General features: G+C 43.0%; 1 protein-coding gene across 1 annotated transcript in view; it reads left to right on the top strand.

Annotated features, from left to right (window-relative positions):
- Positions 1-867: 867 nt before the first annotated feature.
- ADARB2 (adenosine deaminase RNA specific B2 (inactive)) overlaps positions 868-15262 on the top strand; it is a 395148-nt gene continuing 380753 nt past the window's right edge. The window contains exon 1 of the mRNA XM_033102157.1: positions 868-1677. Within this exon, the coding sequence (XP_032958048.1) occupies positions 1578-1677 (100 nt within the window). The 5' untranslated portion in view covers positions 868-1577. The remainder of the gene's footprint in view (positions 1678-15262) is intronic.

Raw genomic sequence — 15262 nt, 5'->3', positions numbered from 1 at the left:
CCAAGGTCAGAATGGTGGAGCTAGGATTAGAAATCAGATGTCCTGCCCCCCTCTCCCTCCCTCTCTTCAGTGAACCGTGACCCCTCAGTCAGCTTGATACACAACAACTATCTGAACACCCTAATTGTTTGCCATGTTCCCTATAGGAATTCCATTTTCTTACATAAAGAAAATTGTCTGGAAATTCCCAGGCCGGTAGGAGCTTAGAAAGGGTGTCTGTAAAGTAGACATAACAGAAATCTTTGTGTGCGGGTTTTCATATCCGTGTGTTAATGCTTGCTAATGAGTAGATTCCCCCAAAAGCCATTACTATTATAATTCATATTGTATGCAATTTAAGGGCAAAGTGCAATGGTGATGGCTGGATTCTTTTCCTTGTTATATTTTACATAGGATATCTAGAGTTCCATAAGTATAGTCTGAAAAAAAAATAGGATGACCCAGAAAAATGTTAAAAACTTTCAATTTGCAATCCACCTGCTCGTAAATATTACTTTCTTTTCTTGGAATGTTACATTTGGCAGTAAAAGTACCAGCTGGAGGCCCTGTCCACCTTCCCTTTCATCGTTCCCTAAATAGAACAGCCCATTGAAATTCTTCCCCTTAAAAATCAAACTCAGATGCAAACACCTCTGTCTTTATGCAATATTTCTCTTTTGCAAAAGGAACCGCCAAGGGATATAAAGGAAAAACAAAACAAGCAAACAGACAAACAGACAGTCTCTGAAAAATGAATGCCCTTAAGAGGCTGTCTCAGTGGAATTGCAAATCTTCGTCCCCTTCTGAGGAAGCGAGGTCTCCGAATTTCTTAGAGATATCTCCACCTCAACACAACAAGCTCTGTAATGAGTTAACTAGTTAAAAACTAGCTAGAGATGCAGTCGCTGCACGTTTCTGAGATGGCAGAAGCACAGAGCACTGTTTGGTCTGGAGCTGGAACCTGGATGGCAGGCTCTCCTGACAGGCTGGCTCTGCCGAGTGGCTGTCCCTCCCTTTCTGCAGCCTTCTTCCCTCTCCACCAGGTCCTGGGCAGCTCTCTCCGTCCAAATGGGAGCTGAGTTTGCAAGCTGCCAGGGGAGGCAAAGGGCTGGCGGAGCTGATGTCAGCGGCAGCAGACAGTTGTGATTGGATCTAATTAGACTTTGCAGCAGCAAATAGACAAGTTCCCTGCGTGATTGGCTTCAAAGTGGCTGATGCCCAACAACTAGCAGAGGTGCCAAAGTGGAAGCCCTGCGTTTGGAGCCCAGACCCGGAGAAGCGGCCGCTGGGAGGAGAGTGGAGCTCCCAGACCCTCCGCCTGCTCGCCTTTCCTTCCCGCCCTGCCGGTTCCTGGAGCGGTGGGCTCTCAGACTCAAATAACAGGCTCGCAGCCCAGCTGGAAACAAGTGACAGAACAATTGGAGAGACAAGGAGGGAGTGGGGGGCGCAGGAGTGCTCGGTCCTAAAAAGTGAGCCAGCTCCCTGATTTGCAGAAGCACAAGCGTTTAGCTGAGGCGGCAGCTGCGGCGGCGGGAGCAGGAAAGGTGAAACTGGTTAAGGAAGGATTCCTGTCCTGCTCTACTTCCCGAGTCTCAGCCATGGCATCGGTGTTGGGGACCAGCAGAGGGTCCGGAGGGCTGAGCAGTCAACTCAGATGCAAGTCGAAGAGGCGTCGGAGACGGAGGTCCAAGAGGAAAGGTAAGGACGCGGTGCCGGCTGCCGGCGCGGGGTGCCCCTGCGAACTCTCCTCCGGTCTGTGGGCTCCGCTGTTTCCAGCGGCTCCCCTGTAGGTTGCTGGCGGGGCATCAGCGCAGAGCAGAGCGCTCGGAGTTCAGATATCTTTGCAAATGGTTAGGGGCTTCTGCCAGCCCAGAGGGGACGGTGAACGGAGCAGAGGGCTCAGCAGAGTGTTGGTTAGGAGCCAGTGGCGGGCGAAGAGAGGGGCAGAGCACTGGCCGTTCTTCTGACGGGAGTTTGGGTCCCTCCAGGTCACTCCTCGGCCATCGTACTGCCTCCGACCCTCTAGGAAGCAACACGGGCCAAAGGAAACACTCACTCACACCGGCATCCCTAGAAACGAGGGAGGAGACCTCGTGCCAGGGTTTAGGTCCAAATTGTCACGGAGGAAGGGAGGGCGACACCCTGCCAGCCAGCCGCCTCCCCAAACTGGCTGACAGTTTCTACTGTGTGTGCTTCCCTTGTTTTGTAAACACAGGGACCAACTGCGAGCACGGGCTCGTCCAGGGGGAATAAGCAGAAATTAATACGTAAAAAGAGAAGTAGGCATTATAGCTTGTTAGTGGGGAAGAAACGGCAAAGCAGAAAAGGAGAAGCAACAGCCGATATCAGGGTGCGGCTGCCACCCTGTCGTGTTTGTACCTCGTTACTGGTATTCTTGCTGTCAGCCTCCCTGAGGCCAGCCACCCCAGCCCCAGCCCCAGCCCAGGGCTTCCTTCCATGGAGGGGCTGATGGAAAAGTAGCCCCTGCTCCTTCTCCAGAGCCGTGTGTGAAAGTGCCCGCCCGCCCTGCAAGGATGGTAGGTCTCCCGGTGCCACCTGCTCTGCCCTCAGAGGGGCTGCTTACACACAGCCCCTTGTTAGCAGTCTGCAGGAGAAAGTTCAGTTCTTGCGTGATTTGAAAGGTGTTGACTTTTTTTAGAAAGTGAATACAGAGCCATAAAGAACAGATGGAAAGACACAACTACAACTGACCAGGTTTCCAGTTTTTCTGGGCGGGAGGCCTCCTTAGGGAGGGCTGAGTGGTGAGTCCTCCCCCGAGAATGCCATCTCTGCAGTAGCCGACAATAAGTTTGTGCCACGTCTTTTGCTAACTGCGCCCAAACAGCCCTCAAGTCCCTCAGGACTTCTTCCACTGATAGAAATTAGCCGGACACATTGAAGATAAAAGGCCAATACAAAACAGTCACTAATTATGATGGCAGGACCTCAAGGAGCCCAGTGGCAAGTTCCTTGAAAGGTGCCAGAGCCCTTGATTTGCAAGCAGGTGATTTTGGAGTCCTCGTTAACTCTGGAGCTCATGAAATGAATGCTGGCCATTCACTTTGTTATCTGGAATTCTCATTTTGAAACAGATCTGTTCATGTCTTCCCAAAATAATACAAACAAAAAGTGACATCGATATTGAGAAAAATTAGAATTTAATGAGTGTATCTTTGAAAAGAGGCAAAAGGAAACATGATCTGATGTACCTCAAGTCTTCATGTTCCCCAATATTTTTAAGTCTCTTTAAATATTTAAAATTGGAGAGTGGTAACATTTCACAATAAAGCAATCTATAGAAATAAAATATAAACTGATGGTCATTGGTGCCTTTCTCCAGATTTATTTTTCTTACTTTTAAATGTCAGTCATGCCAGCTTAGGAAGCATTCAATTCGGGAAAGAAAAACAAGAAATCTGAAGGAAGACTTTGTTGGCTATAAACTTAACTGTAACAATTCCCAAGAAAATTTTTATATGAAAAATTTCTATGCTTTGGTTATTTTGGATATACTAAGTCTCTTAATTTCCATGGCCAAAAACGAGTGAGGAAGGGTAATCAGGATGGTACACTAATTTCTATTACACAGAGATATATGTGTGGGGTGGCTGCTGACTGCTGGCTTGGGAAGAAAGTCAAATCAAACTGCAAAATACTCACTTTTTAGGGAAAAGCTAACAAAGTAAATGTTAAAAGGAGACGTAGCAATTATGGGACAGTTAAGTCGGCATTCACATTTTCCCGGGAATAGATCAGTGGGTGTATGATCCTAGTGATTACAGGGGCTGGTTGTTGTTTTTGTCTTCTATCAGCACAATGGTGAATTCAAATTATGTGCTACTATTCATGACTCTTAACAACAGTAATTTAATAGAATAGTCTCAACCTTTAAGTGGGTCTAATATTAGAACTCTGCTGTGTCACAATTTAAAATCCAGGTGTGTATGGATGCTAGCTAAGGAGTTTCAGTAAGGCTCCCGTAAACACTGAGGGAAGCTACACTGAGCACACACCACGGGCTCTTGTGATGCGGGAACAGATGCATTAAAAATAAACGTTAGCCTTTCTTGCCAGTGGTATTTATTTTACCACCTTTTCAATGAACAAGAGTCAGCTTTGAAGGGGCAGGGGAACTCTCAGTTTCCGGTGCTGTGAAATGCTATCAGCTTTCTGCATGCGTACTCCAAAAGTGGCTTTGGCAAGATTTTTTTATTACACTTTTTATTGTCAATATAATCTATGGGCTCTGAAATGAAAAACTCAGTAGCTACAGCTTAAGTGTGGAATTGATACAATAACGTTCATTGTTAATAAGTATGAGCCACGGCGTTGGAGCGAAGTATTTTCCCACCCTGGGTAGTCCTCTAGTCCTCAGCCACCACACCACACAGCAAGCAGCATAGTCGTCAAAAATCCAAAAAAAATAAAATGGAAAAACTTCTTAACTAGCCAGAACTTGCATTTCTCTCTCAGATAAACTTTAGAGAAGACACTCTGAAGGAGCCTCGCCCACCCACCAGTTAAGTCCCTTTCGTTATCTTCTCAGGACGTGGTTCTGTACCATTCCTGCATTTTCTCTGTGTGATATTTTTCACTGGGATTTGCTTTTAGACATTATTGATGAATGATTTACATTTTCTGTGCAAATGAGAAATGTCAAGAGTTGGCTTTTTTATGTGAGAAAAACAGGCAGCTGGAAAAAAACCCAAAAAGGACAAGGAAACCATCTCATTTTTCCCCATGTGGTAACATCCGCTCAATCCCATGTGACATGTGAGGGCCACGTCCGTTTATTCTGCTCCTGTTTCATTCAGAGACTTCCAGCAAATACTGGCAGCACTGGTAGTTAGTAGATTCTGCTGCTGCCTGCCCTCCCTGTGCCCACAGAGCTCCGTTCTCACGGACAATCTGAAGATGTTGCTGTTTATCTGAGAGTTCTGGGAGATTCATGCATGGCCACATCGACGCTGTGTGCTTAGATTAGTCTGCCGGTATTCGAAAAGAACTGAACCTATGAATATTATAAAAGGTGTATATTTTAACCCAAAATCACAAAAGTAAAGATTTAACGTTTTTTTAAATTAGTGTCAGCTCCAGCAGGCAGAAAAAGGGGCAGTACTCATCAAAACAGTGTCATCTGTGAGGAGAAAACATTTAAAATGTCATCAATTAATCTCTGACCCATTGCATGCCTTCAGGGTAATATGTCTGAGGGATTTCATAGGTATGCTTTTAATTATTAAAATAGTACATATATTCTGTTTCATATATTTGTTGTTCTTTCTTTTATGCATGTAGTGTTCCTAAAAAAAAAAAGCTATGCGTTAGCATGAAATGCACTCTGTAAATAATGAATGTATTTAGTATTTGATCCATTAGCATATATAATGTGTAAAATGACTGAAGTTCTGGAAATTTTTTTTAAAATTGCTCTTTTAATGCAAACATGTTAGAAAATTGGAATTGGGAACTAAGACAGAATTAGCTGGTCCCACAAGGTAAACAGGAGGATACGGTTCTAAGTGAAGTGCGTCAATCACTAAAACCGAGAGAGAGAAGGAACTTTGAAGAACTATTTGAAATGCTTTGTAAATAATCATCTATAACTCTGTCTAATTGAACTTGGGCATCAGCACATGACTTTATTCTTAGGCATTTGACAGCAAAGTAAGTTAACTCTTGAAATTTAGATCCAGTTCCAGGGTTATGGGTTACAGAGAGCTTTAGCAAGCTGAAGGTGAATTCTGCCAACCCAAGGTGCAGCTCTGGAAGAGCGGGCTGAGGAGGAGTCACGGGAAGGTGGGAGACGGGCCAGGTGCTGGGCGCTGGGAAATGCACATAAAACACTGGCAAAGAGGACAGAAGGAGTGGGGCAAAGGGATGACAGGCGCAGGCTTGTTGTGAAATGAAGATGAAAAGTTAATGGAAGTGAGAGACTGTGCCAAGGACAGGTAGAGAGGCCCTGTGGCTCTGTATCCCCTGCAGTGCCGAATCAACACACACGTATGGCCGTGGGGACACAGCCGCGTCCCCTCACGCTGATAGCTCAAGAGGAAGGACTGGACTTAGTGAAGAAACTAAATTGATTAAACCGTCGCCACCATCTGATGATGTAGGGCTTTCTTTTTTTCTTTCTCTGTGTAGAATTTGTGTTAGTACCTCTGGTTTCTGATGACCCGTGTAAAAGCGGTGATCTGAGATTGTTTCGAGGGTATTAGATATGATGAGTAAACGGGAATTTAGAGTAAAAATTTGAAATTCATGTATCCGTATCTAAACCGTGTGACTAGATTGTTGCATAAGTCCTGTTCCAAGAATTTTGTAAGGAAATGCAGAATTAGGAAATTTTACTTCTCTGTTTTGAGGAGTGGGAAGATAACTTACTCTCTAAAAGCATCCAGTGTTCAATTTTAAAACCACACAATGCGCACGCGCATGCACACACACACACACATTTGTCGTGTATACCATGTTTCCCCGAAAATAAGACCGGGTCTTATGTTAAGTTTTGCTCCAAAAGATGCATTAAGGCTTCTGTTCAGGGGATGTCATCCTGAAAAATCATGCTAGGGCTTATTTTCTGGTTAGGTTTTATTTTCGGGGAAGCACGGTATATATATATATACATATACACATAGATACACAATAAGGACAGTTAAAGCATTTGAACAATTTTTTATATCTGCCTACTTCTTTTTTTAAAATGTTTGAAAGTGAAGGCCAGTGTTTTGGGAATATGGCCAGTTTGGGGCAACTCATAAAACCACAAACAATTATATTATTTCATCCTTCCACATTTAAATAGGCCCTGCTCTGGTAAATCGGGCTCTTCATTACTAGCAAACACGATTTCTAAAAGGATACATTTCCACATTGTAAGCAAGACTTTAAAAGCACTTATTACAGCCATTTCAAAACTGAAAAATAACAATAAAGCAAATGAGTGAAATGTGAAGTGCGGGGATGTCCTTCACAGACACCTGAACTCCTGAGTGTCAGCACTGTCCATGTGGTCACACATTCTAAGGACAGCTATGTAGTGAGAGTGGCCTGAGGTGCGGCAGAGGACCGAACCACGGCGTCCGTGTCTGTATCCAGCGTGACCCCAAATTAACCCAGTCTTTTTAATGAGATGTTTTCCCTCCACTGAAATACAGAAATGCATGACGTTAAGTTCTCGATTATGCAAAGAGAATTGCTTATTCCTAGCCGTTAATATATTATAATTCATTTACGAATGCATCCCTATCACATAAAGGGACAGTACTTTCAAAAAGAAGGTGGGAAAGTCTGTTTAATTCTCGATCCATGTGTAAATTTGATGTGCTCAGGAAAACCTTAGAAAGAGGAGGGGCGGCAGTGTCTGTGGAAATGTAGCCAGGTACGCTGTTGTGCTTGCATGTGTGATTGTGTGAGCACCAACACATCTCTCTGCAGGTAGTAAACTTCTACTTACAAGGAGTGGGGGACCGGTTGGTGCGTCTGACTCCTTGACTTTGTTTAATCATCAGCATCACAGCAAATGCGGCTCTTGGAGCCCTGAGTTTTCTGCAAATTTGTGAGTGAATTTAATTTCCCAGGAAACACCTCAAAGAATTAGCAACCTAGAGATGGATATGTTCGCTTTCTAAAATGTCTTAATTTTCCCCAAAATAAACATGGCTGCTTGCAAAGACAGAACAATTTTTCGGAAGAATGATAAATATTTGAAAATAAAGAGTTAATTGCAGTGCCTGGGCCTCTCCATACACTGTGGCTAATTAGCCATCTTTTATTCTAGTTACAGGTACTCAGTTTGAAGGACAGCAAAATAATTTCATTTTATTATTTTATTGATGGGGAATGAATACAATTAGTATCTGGTTTGGGGTGACAAAGTGGCTAGTAAATGTCTTCTTTGTGTCGTAAAATACACACATGTATACATAGATAATGCAAATTTACTATCATCTGTTTTAAATTGTGAAAATTACCAATAGTTAATGTTAACAGTTTTTAAATCTCAAAAAATAGCAAACAGGTAATGTAAATTTTATATTCATATTAAAGAGGGGATTCTATGCTTGATTAAGAAATAGTGCCCAGAAATGGAACATCCATATAAACAATGCAAAATAGCATTTAGGTTTAAGATGGGCACGACACAGAATATCAATGCTCAGGTGACTTTTACATTTTAGGTCATTTCTTTGGATTCCCTAGGACATGAAATCTTAAGAGCTTTTGTTAGCCGAGTCCCCTTGACATGACAGGGTGGAGGTGGCTGGCGGAGCGGCTCCGATGCTAAGAGGGCAATTTTAGTAGCGTTTCTGGGCTGCTAACACACTTCCAGCTTCAGTACTCACGGCAGCCAGCTCAAGCCGAGAGGTCCAGCCCTGTGTCCACACCTTGTACAATCAGACTCTCCCAGAGGTTGGGGAGAAGTCAGCAGTGGAGACAAAAGGTGGACTACGACAGGTATTACTTCCAGTGTTAGTACCTGCTCGCCTTAGCTAAAATCTGGTTACCTCCATCCCACCAGGCACTTTATAATGGTGCCCACAGAGAACTACGTATTTACAAAGGTGCCTTTCTTTCGGTTGCTGTGGCTTCACCATTTGCGTAATAAATAAAATGTGTATTGCTCGGGTTATAGTAATCAGTAAGCCCTTTTTTCTGGAGGCCCCTACTCAGCAAAGTGAGTCTTACACCTCAGTGATCCGTCAACTCTTCCAGGTGATTTGCACATAAAAGAAAGTGCTCCTTTAAACACCCCAACCAGGATGTGCGCTGGAGAATTTTATAGATTTAATTAATCTTTGCCGCTCCATTTATTCGAGATGAAACCTCCGATTCTTGTTTCCTACAGCCGATAGACGGGAGACCTGCCTCATCATTTGGCAGTGTCTTCCGTCATTTCTCAAATATGTCTTCTCAATATGGTATTAAAACAGGACAGAGGGGCGCTCAATTCTCTGGCACTGGGGAGCCAGTTGCTGCTTGAAAACGCCAACCCAGTCAAATCCCTTCTACGGCTGAAAACAAACAGAAAGTGGGGGCAGTGCTCTTTCTAAGAAGCAAGACGTGAGGACTGTAATATGCTGGTTCAGAGCGTACACCCTGGACACCCATAATCAATTATAAAACTGATTTTATCAGTCTGAATCCATCGGAAGTACAGCGATTTCCTCTCTTTAAAATGAATGCAATATTTCCTAAATGTTTAATTGCTTTTGGAAAAGTGCAATTTAATAAACATGACAGAAACGTCAGCAAAATAGCTTTTGACCTCATCTGCACCCCGAGTCTGGCTGGGTTCACTCACCCCTGTCCATCACAGATGCTCCGCTCACATTTGGTTCGCGGCTGTGGAAACAGACGTGTCCTTAAAGGAAACACACCCTCTCTTTTTATTAGACTGTGTTCCTACCTGAGAGCCGAAACGAAATGTACACGAGCTCAGACACTATCTGACATGTACAACTAAAACTAAAAAGGACTGTTCTATAAATTTGGATGATGAGAAAAGGATATTAAAAATAATACCTTTTACTGTTCCTTAAGGTGGATAAAAGCATACAGGGCATACAATTTAACCATGGACATAAAGATATTGTATTTGTTCTTCTACCCTAAATGTTAATACTGTAGAGGAAAGTCAGAAAAGGACTATTCAGATTCTAAAAGAATTCTAACAGAAAGTGACTTTTTTAATTCAAAACATATGGTTCAAGGAGACATTTTTAAAATTCAAATGAGTCCATGCTGCTGATTTTCTTTCTGAAGACAAAATAAGTTTGAAATAAAAATCATTGCTACATTCCTAGGAAAAATACCAGAATAAACAGTAGCTCTTTAAAAAAAAAAATCTTGAGGACACTAGAGTGGGAAAAACACTAACCTTTGACAGCTCTTTAGCAACACTGAACTAAGGGACAGTGTCCCTTCTAACAGTGACTCTGATGGTAGGAAGTGTGACTCCGATCCCTGCACCATTCTGCGGTCAGCGAGCGCAGAGGGAAACCTGCTCAGCTCTGAGTGGAACTCAGGTAGAGAGCTACTCGTTAAACACTCAGGATGGCGGGGTTATTCATGTTAGAGTAGCGCTCACACGTTTGAGAGTTCATATAATTTTATGTTACCACTTGAGTTTTTTCAGTCCAATATTTTTAGGAAAGTTAAATTATAAGCTGGGCTTTTATATGTAGATAATGAATGGAAGTTAAGTCGTTAAAATTGCATGTGTGTGTTTTTTGTAGATCCCTACTACGTGCATACAATATGTACAGACGACAGACTCAAAGTGAAAAATACATACAAGCATTTAGTGGGATAATGGATATTGTAATGTTAAAAGATTCTCTAACTCTGGAACAGTATAACTCTTATATATAGTCATTTATAGATGAACATTTCAAAAATCATTTATAGAAAAAATTCTTGACTAAACTCCTGAGAGCTCAAACTCCTTGAGAAATAGTGAAAAAGTGACCTTGGTTTATAGTATTAAGGAAAACATTAACTCCTTCATGGTAAAAGTTCCGAAATATCATTTTTTTAAATTTCCCTTTGTGCATATTTCAAATAAAGAAGCAAAATAAATCTTTTTGCTTTGACACTAATAAAAAATAACCTGTGTTCTTACATCATAAAACAAGAGAGAAACAAAAACCACGGTGCTGAGAAGGGATTTTAACAGCGGGAGAGGGAAGAGGAGAGACAGAGAGACAGAGAGATGGGGCGGGCCGGCGGGGGAGAATAATTCCCGAGTCTCTGTCTTCCTGTGCTCTGTTCAGAGTTCCTCTCTTCCTGCACTGTACACTCTGTATCTTCCCAAACAGAAAGAAAAGGCTCCTGATCAAAAAGTATGGGGCACACTACCCAATTCTGCTGTTTGCAGTTTTCCCTAAATATTCTGTGTGTATTCAGAGGGCTGTATTTGATGTGTGTAAGTTCCATTTATTCATTTGCAAATACATCTCCTCAGGTGCCTCCTAGGGGCTGAGCAAGGAGCTGGGAACTGAAAAGATGCAAGAAAAACAAGTTGGCAGGATCCTTCTCTCTGAGCTTAGATGGCAGACATGGATACAGACATACACATGCAAATCAAAACAGGGACCAAAAATAAACCCCAAGACTCCAGCAACACTATTAGGTTCTGTGGGAAACTGTTTAAAATACAAAATATCATATTTTTTACAAAACTTGATTTCTACTGTATTTTATTACTCCAAGTGAAATTCACTAAATATTAAACTATAAACTCCTCTAAGTTTGAACATTTTATTCCCTCCACAATGTCAAAACATAATAGCTACTCAATTAAAACCCATTGAGAAAATTGATTTCTTTTTTGATATAAGAATTGCTTCAAGAAATATTGAGAACAGTGTAATAGAAGGAAACGTTTTTCTAAAGAGAGTGCGTACAAATGGTATGAGCTGTAGCAGCTGACACAGAACACACAATGTGCGGACGTGCACGGGCATGACATTCATAAGCCATCTTTGAGGTGATGACAATGGGGACGGATGTGGCTTCTTCAGTTCTTGTTTTGTAGCATTCTCTGCAGGCCTGACTGGCGGGCATTGCTCTGTGTGCATATGACCTCTCAGAAATCAGCAGACAGGCTGCGTGCGGCTTTGTACACCATCAGTATATGCTTGCTGGGGCGCTAATTATCAAAGTTAGCTTGTGAGGTTCCACAGGGCACTGTCTGGTTTATCTTTGTCGTTGCTGTTTGGGTTTGAATTTATTCACCAGACAAGCATGGTTGCCACACCTTTCTGAGTCAGATACTGTGCTGGCCAGCAGGGAGGAAGCAGTGACAGAAGCTGACAGTGTCCCTTAGAAGAGGCAGAAGGCACCTCCCACCTTGGCTCTGACTGCTTCTCCATTGTCCACCTGGAAGAGACAGTTTACAAAACACTTTCAGAAAGTACAGAAGGCACACATCTACCGTCCACCAAACTGGCCTCACCGATGATGGCCCACTCACGCGTGTCTGGTTGGATGGACAGGATGGAACCCGCAGAGCCAGACAGATCCCAGGGGTGCTGCTCAGTGAGCAGCCCTGTGGCGCCTGCCCCTTCACCTTGACGCTGATGAGTTCTTCTCAGCCTCTCTGTCCCAAGCATCTAGCTTGGGTACTCAGGCTCACCTCCTCCTGCATTGTGGGTGCACATCTGCCCTGGAAATCCCACAGCTGGAACCAGTGCCAGACTCATCCTTCTAGAAGGTCCAGGCACTGCCCAGGAACTCAGCCACCATCTTGCTTCTTGGTTCACAGTCAACTGTGCCCTCATCGCTGAGAGCAAGCATTGGATGCATCAGCGCAATACAGACTCTAGCACCAGGCCAAGGAAGTACATAAACATGGCTTCCAACTCGTGGTGCAGTGTGACATTCTGGGTGACCAAGGACAGCATCTCTTTGCCTGGAGGTCATGGAAAGTAGGAACAGTCATAGCTGTTCCCACCGCCATGTCCACTCAATATTGAGGATCTCGTGAAAAAGATGAGAGTCACTGAATGAATGGGGCCCTTGTTTCTATGTAGATACCATGGTTCTTAGGTTTGTTTTTTGTTTTTTTTCCTCACCTATAAGATAACTTAGGAATACTCTCTCTCTCTCTTTCCCACCTCTCTGTCTTCATCTGTTTCAGTCTCTATCTCAAGTACATTAATTAAGCCGGAGACACATAGAACCCTCACCCAGTATCCAGCACTAGGATTTAAATACTTTGGTGTGTACGACTTACTAGGTCTGTTCACTTTGGCAACAGCGATGCTGGCTGCAGCCAGTCAGTCTAGATATTTATGGTGATACTAAGAACATTTCCAAACTTAAACATCAGGGAAACCATCTCAGTGCAAGTTGATAAAACTGAAACCACACATAGATGGAATGCTCCATGCCATTCTTATATATTTATGTGTGATAATTTATAAAGTCTACAAGCAGAAATGCGATATCAGCATGACACCTCTTCACTGGGAAACTGTCTTATGCTTAATCCACGTGCTTAAAGAAACTGCCTTCACTCTGACTCCCCTGGACTTTTCTTCTTTAGTTGTTCAGGCTCAGCTGATCCTTTAAAGTGTTTCCCAAGATGGCCGTGACCACGTCTTTCTATGTGACATGGTACTTCCTTATGTCAGGCTTCTTATCACTAATATGACAACTACCTCTGTATCTGAGAATAGTCAAACTTCACGTGTGGCTCAGAGACCTTAGCTACTACATTAAAGCGGCTTCTTTCCTGCAGAGTTCTCTCTGGGTGTTGCCCTGGGAAGGCCACCTGTCCACAACATGTTCTGTAGGACCTGGGAGTGAGGCTGTGTGCTGTTTCCTGCTATGGCTTTGCAGGAGGGAATGACTTTCTGGGTTCATGTCAAAACAAGCCCCCACAGTGGATGGAGAGAAAGTGAGTAGGTCATTATGTGGCACTACCCGTGTGACATCCCTGGACATTCTGGTCCCAAAAGCAGGGACACAGAGTTACTTAGGCCACCAGCTAAACAAAACATTCATGGAACTGGAAGTGTCTTTTGTGCAGAACATTAGCCTCGCCAAAAGGCTAATAAAACAGGAGGACAAACCCTAAAGAGTCATTTAGTTGAGACTCTGCTTCAGTGTTTTCAATGAGATTGTCTTGATGAGTGGAGTGCCGCTCAGCAATGGTGAGGTCTCTCACCCGACAGCCCATGCAGCCCACAGGCAATAAGAACTACAAATTAGAGAGCCATGTTTCCTGAGCACTTACACCATTCTCCCCAAATTCCTCTCTGCTGCACCATTTGCCTATCATAAAATACAAACAGTCTTTGAATTGTAAGTTGTGATATATAGTTTTTGGCATACATTTCGTGTGCATATACCTATGCATATATATACATATACAGAGGGTGCCAAAAAAATGTATACACATTTTAAGAAAGGAAAAAAAAACTGTATTAAAATTACGCTGATGGTAACCACTTTGAGCACCTCTTGTAATTACAGAAGTCAAACGTGACTTGTATTCATCTTTTGTTATTGGTATATATTGAGCATTACAATTTTAATACAGATTTTTCCTTTCCTGAAATGTGTATACATTTTTTGGCAACCTCTGTGTACATTCATACAGTATATAGCAAGATGTCTGTCACATTTAGATGACCTATGAATGAACTTTTAAGATAAAATTTAGAATAGGAGGGGCTTTATCTATGTATCAGTCTAAGTGAACTATTCAAAAAAGTCTAGATAGGATATTGGTGAGCTCAGGTGCCATAACTAAGTACGCCAGAATGGGGAAGTAACACAACAGACATTTATCATCTCACGGTCTGGAGACAGGACGTCCCAGGTCCAGGTGTGTGTGGGGCTGGCTCCTGCTGAGGCCTCTCTCCTGGGGGTCTAGACGCTGTCTTGTACTCTGTGTGTGTCTGTGCCCTGATCTCTTCTGATAAGGACACCAGTCCTATTGGATTATGGCCCACCCCAGGGACCCCATTTTAATTTAGTCACCTCTTTCAAGATTCCCCACCTCCAAATGTAGTCACCTTCTGAGGTCTTGGAGGTTGGGGCTTCAACCTATGGATTTGGGGGACACAACTCAGCCCATTACAGACAGAAAAGCACAGTTTATTCATCTTTAGAGACATTTCCTGGAAACAAAAGCATGCTGTCAGGTTCTCAGTGCCTTATTTCCAGAAACATTATCTCTACCTCAATAAGAGCCAGAAAATTCATAAGTTCCATTTTCATCACCGTAATATCTCTACTATATAAACCCTATATCTGTAGTGGATGAGAAATACTTGAATTGGCCTAACATTACATTTGATTAAATAAAGTCCAGAAAATTTCTCTGCATTATTGTCATGAGTGTTGCTATCTAATGGTGTGAAACTACATGAATTTTATTCCACCTTTTCTTCCCTCCTTTCCCGTCCCTCTGAAAATCCCCACTTCTAGTTAGAGTAGTGTGAGCCACCATGATTCTAAGAAGGGTTAGTTTCCACAGTGTAAGTGGCGTGAGGGTCACGTCTACCTCTCACTGGCAGCACTTTTTCTAACTGAATAGAGTCAGTTGTATACCATATGGATTAGGAGGTAAAAGAGATCCTGGAAAAGCATTAACTCAGCATCATCTTTGTTTCATGGATGAGGGCAGTGAGACCCAAGCAGATCAGTGGCCATTTCAGGAAGCTCATTTCAGGAAGCACTCTAGGTCATCTGGTCTTCAGTCAGACGCTCTTGGTAACAAGGAGCCATCCCCTGGTGTGGAATTGAACACGGAGGTACAGAAAGGTCG

This window comes from Rhinolophus ferrumequinum, unplaced genomic scaffold, assembly GCF_004115265.2.
Source record: "Rhinolophus ferrumequinum isolate MPI-CBG mRhiFer1 unplaced genomic scaffold, mRhiFer1_v1.p scaffold_109_arrow_ctg1, whole genome shotgun sequence".
NCBI lineage: Eukaryota > Metazoa > Chordata > Mammalia > Chiroptera > Rhinolophidae > Rhinolophus > Rhinolophus ferrumequinum.
Note: the sequence above shows the minus strand (reverse complement) of the source record. Positions and strands in the feature narration are given on the sequence as shown.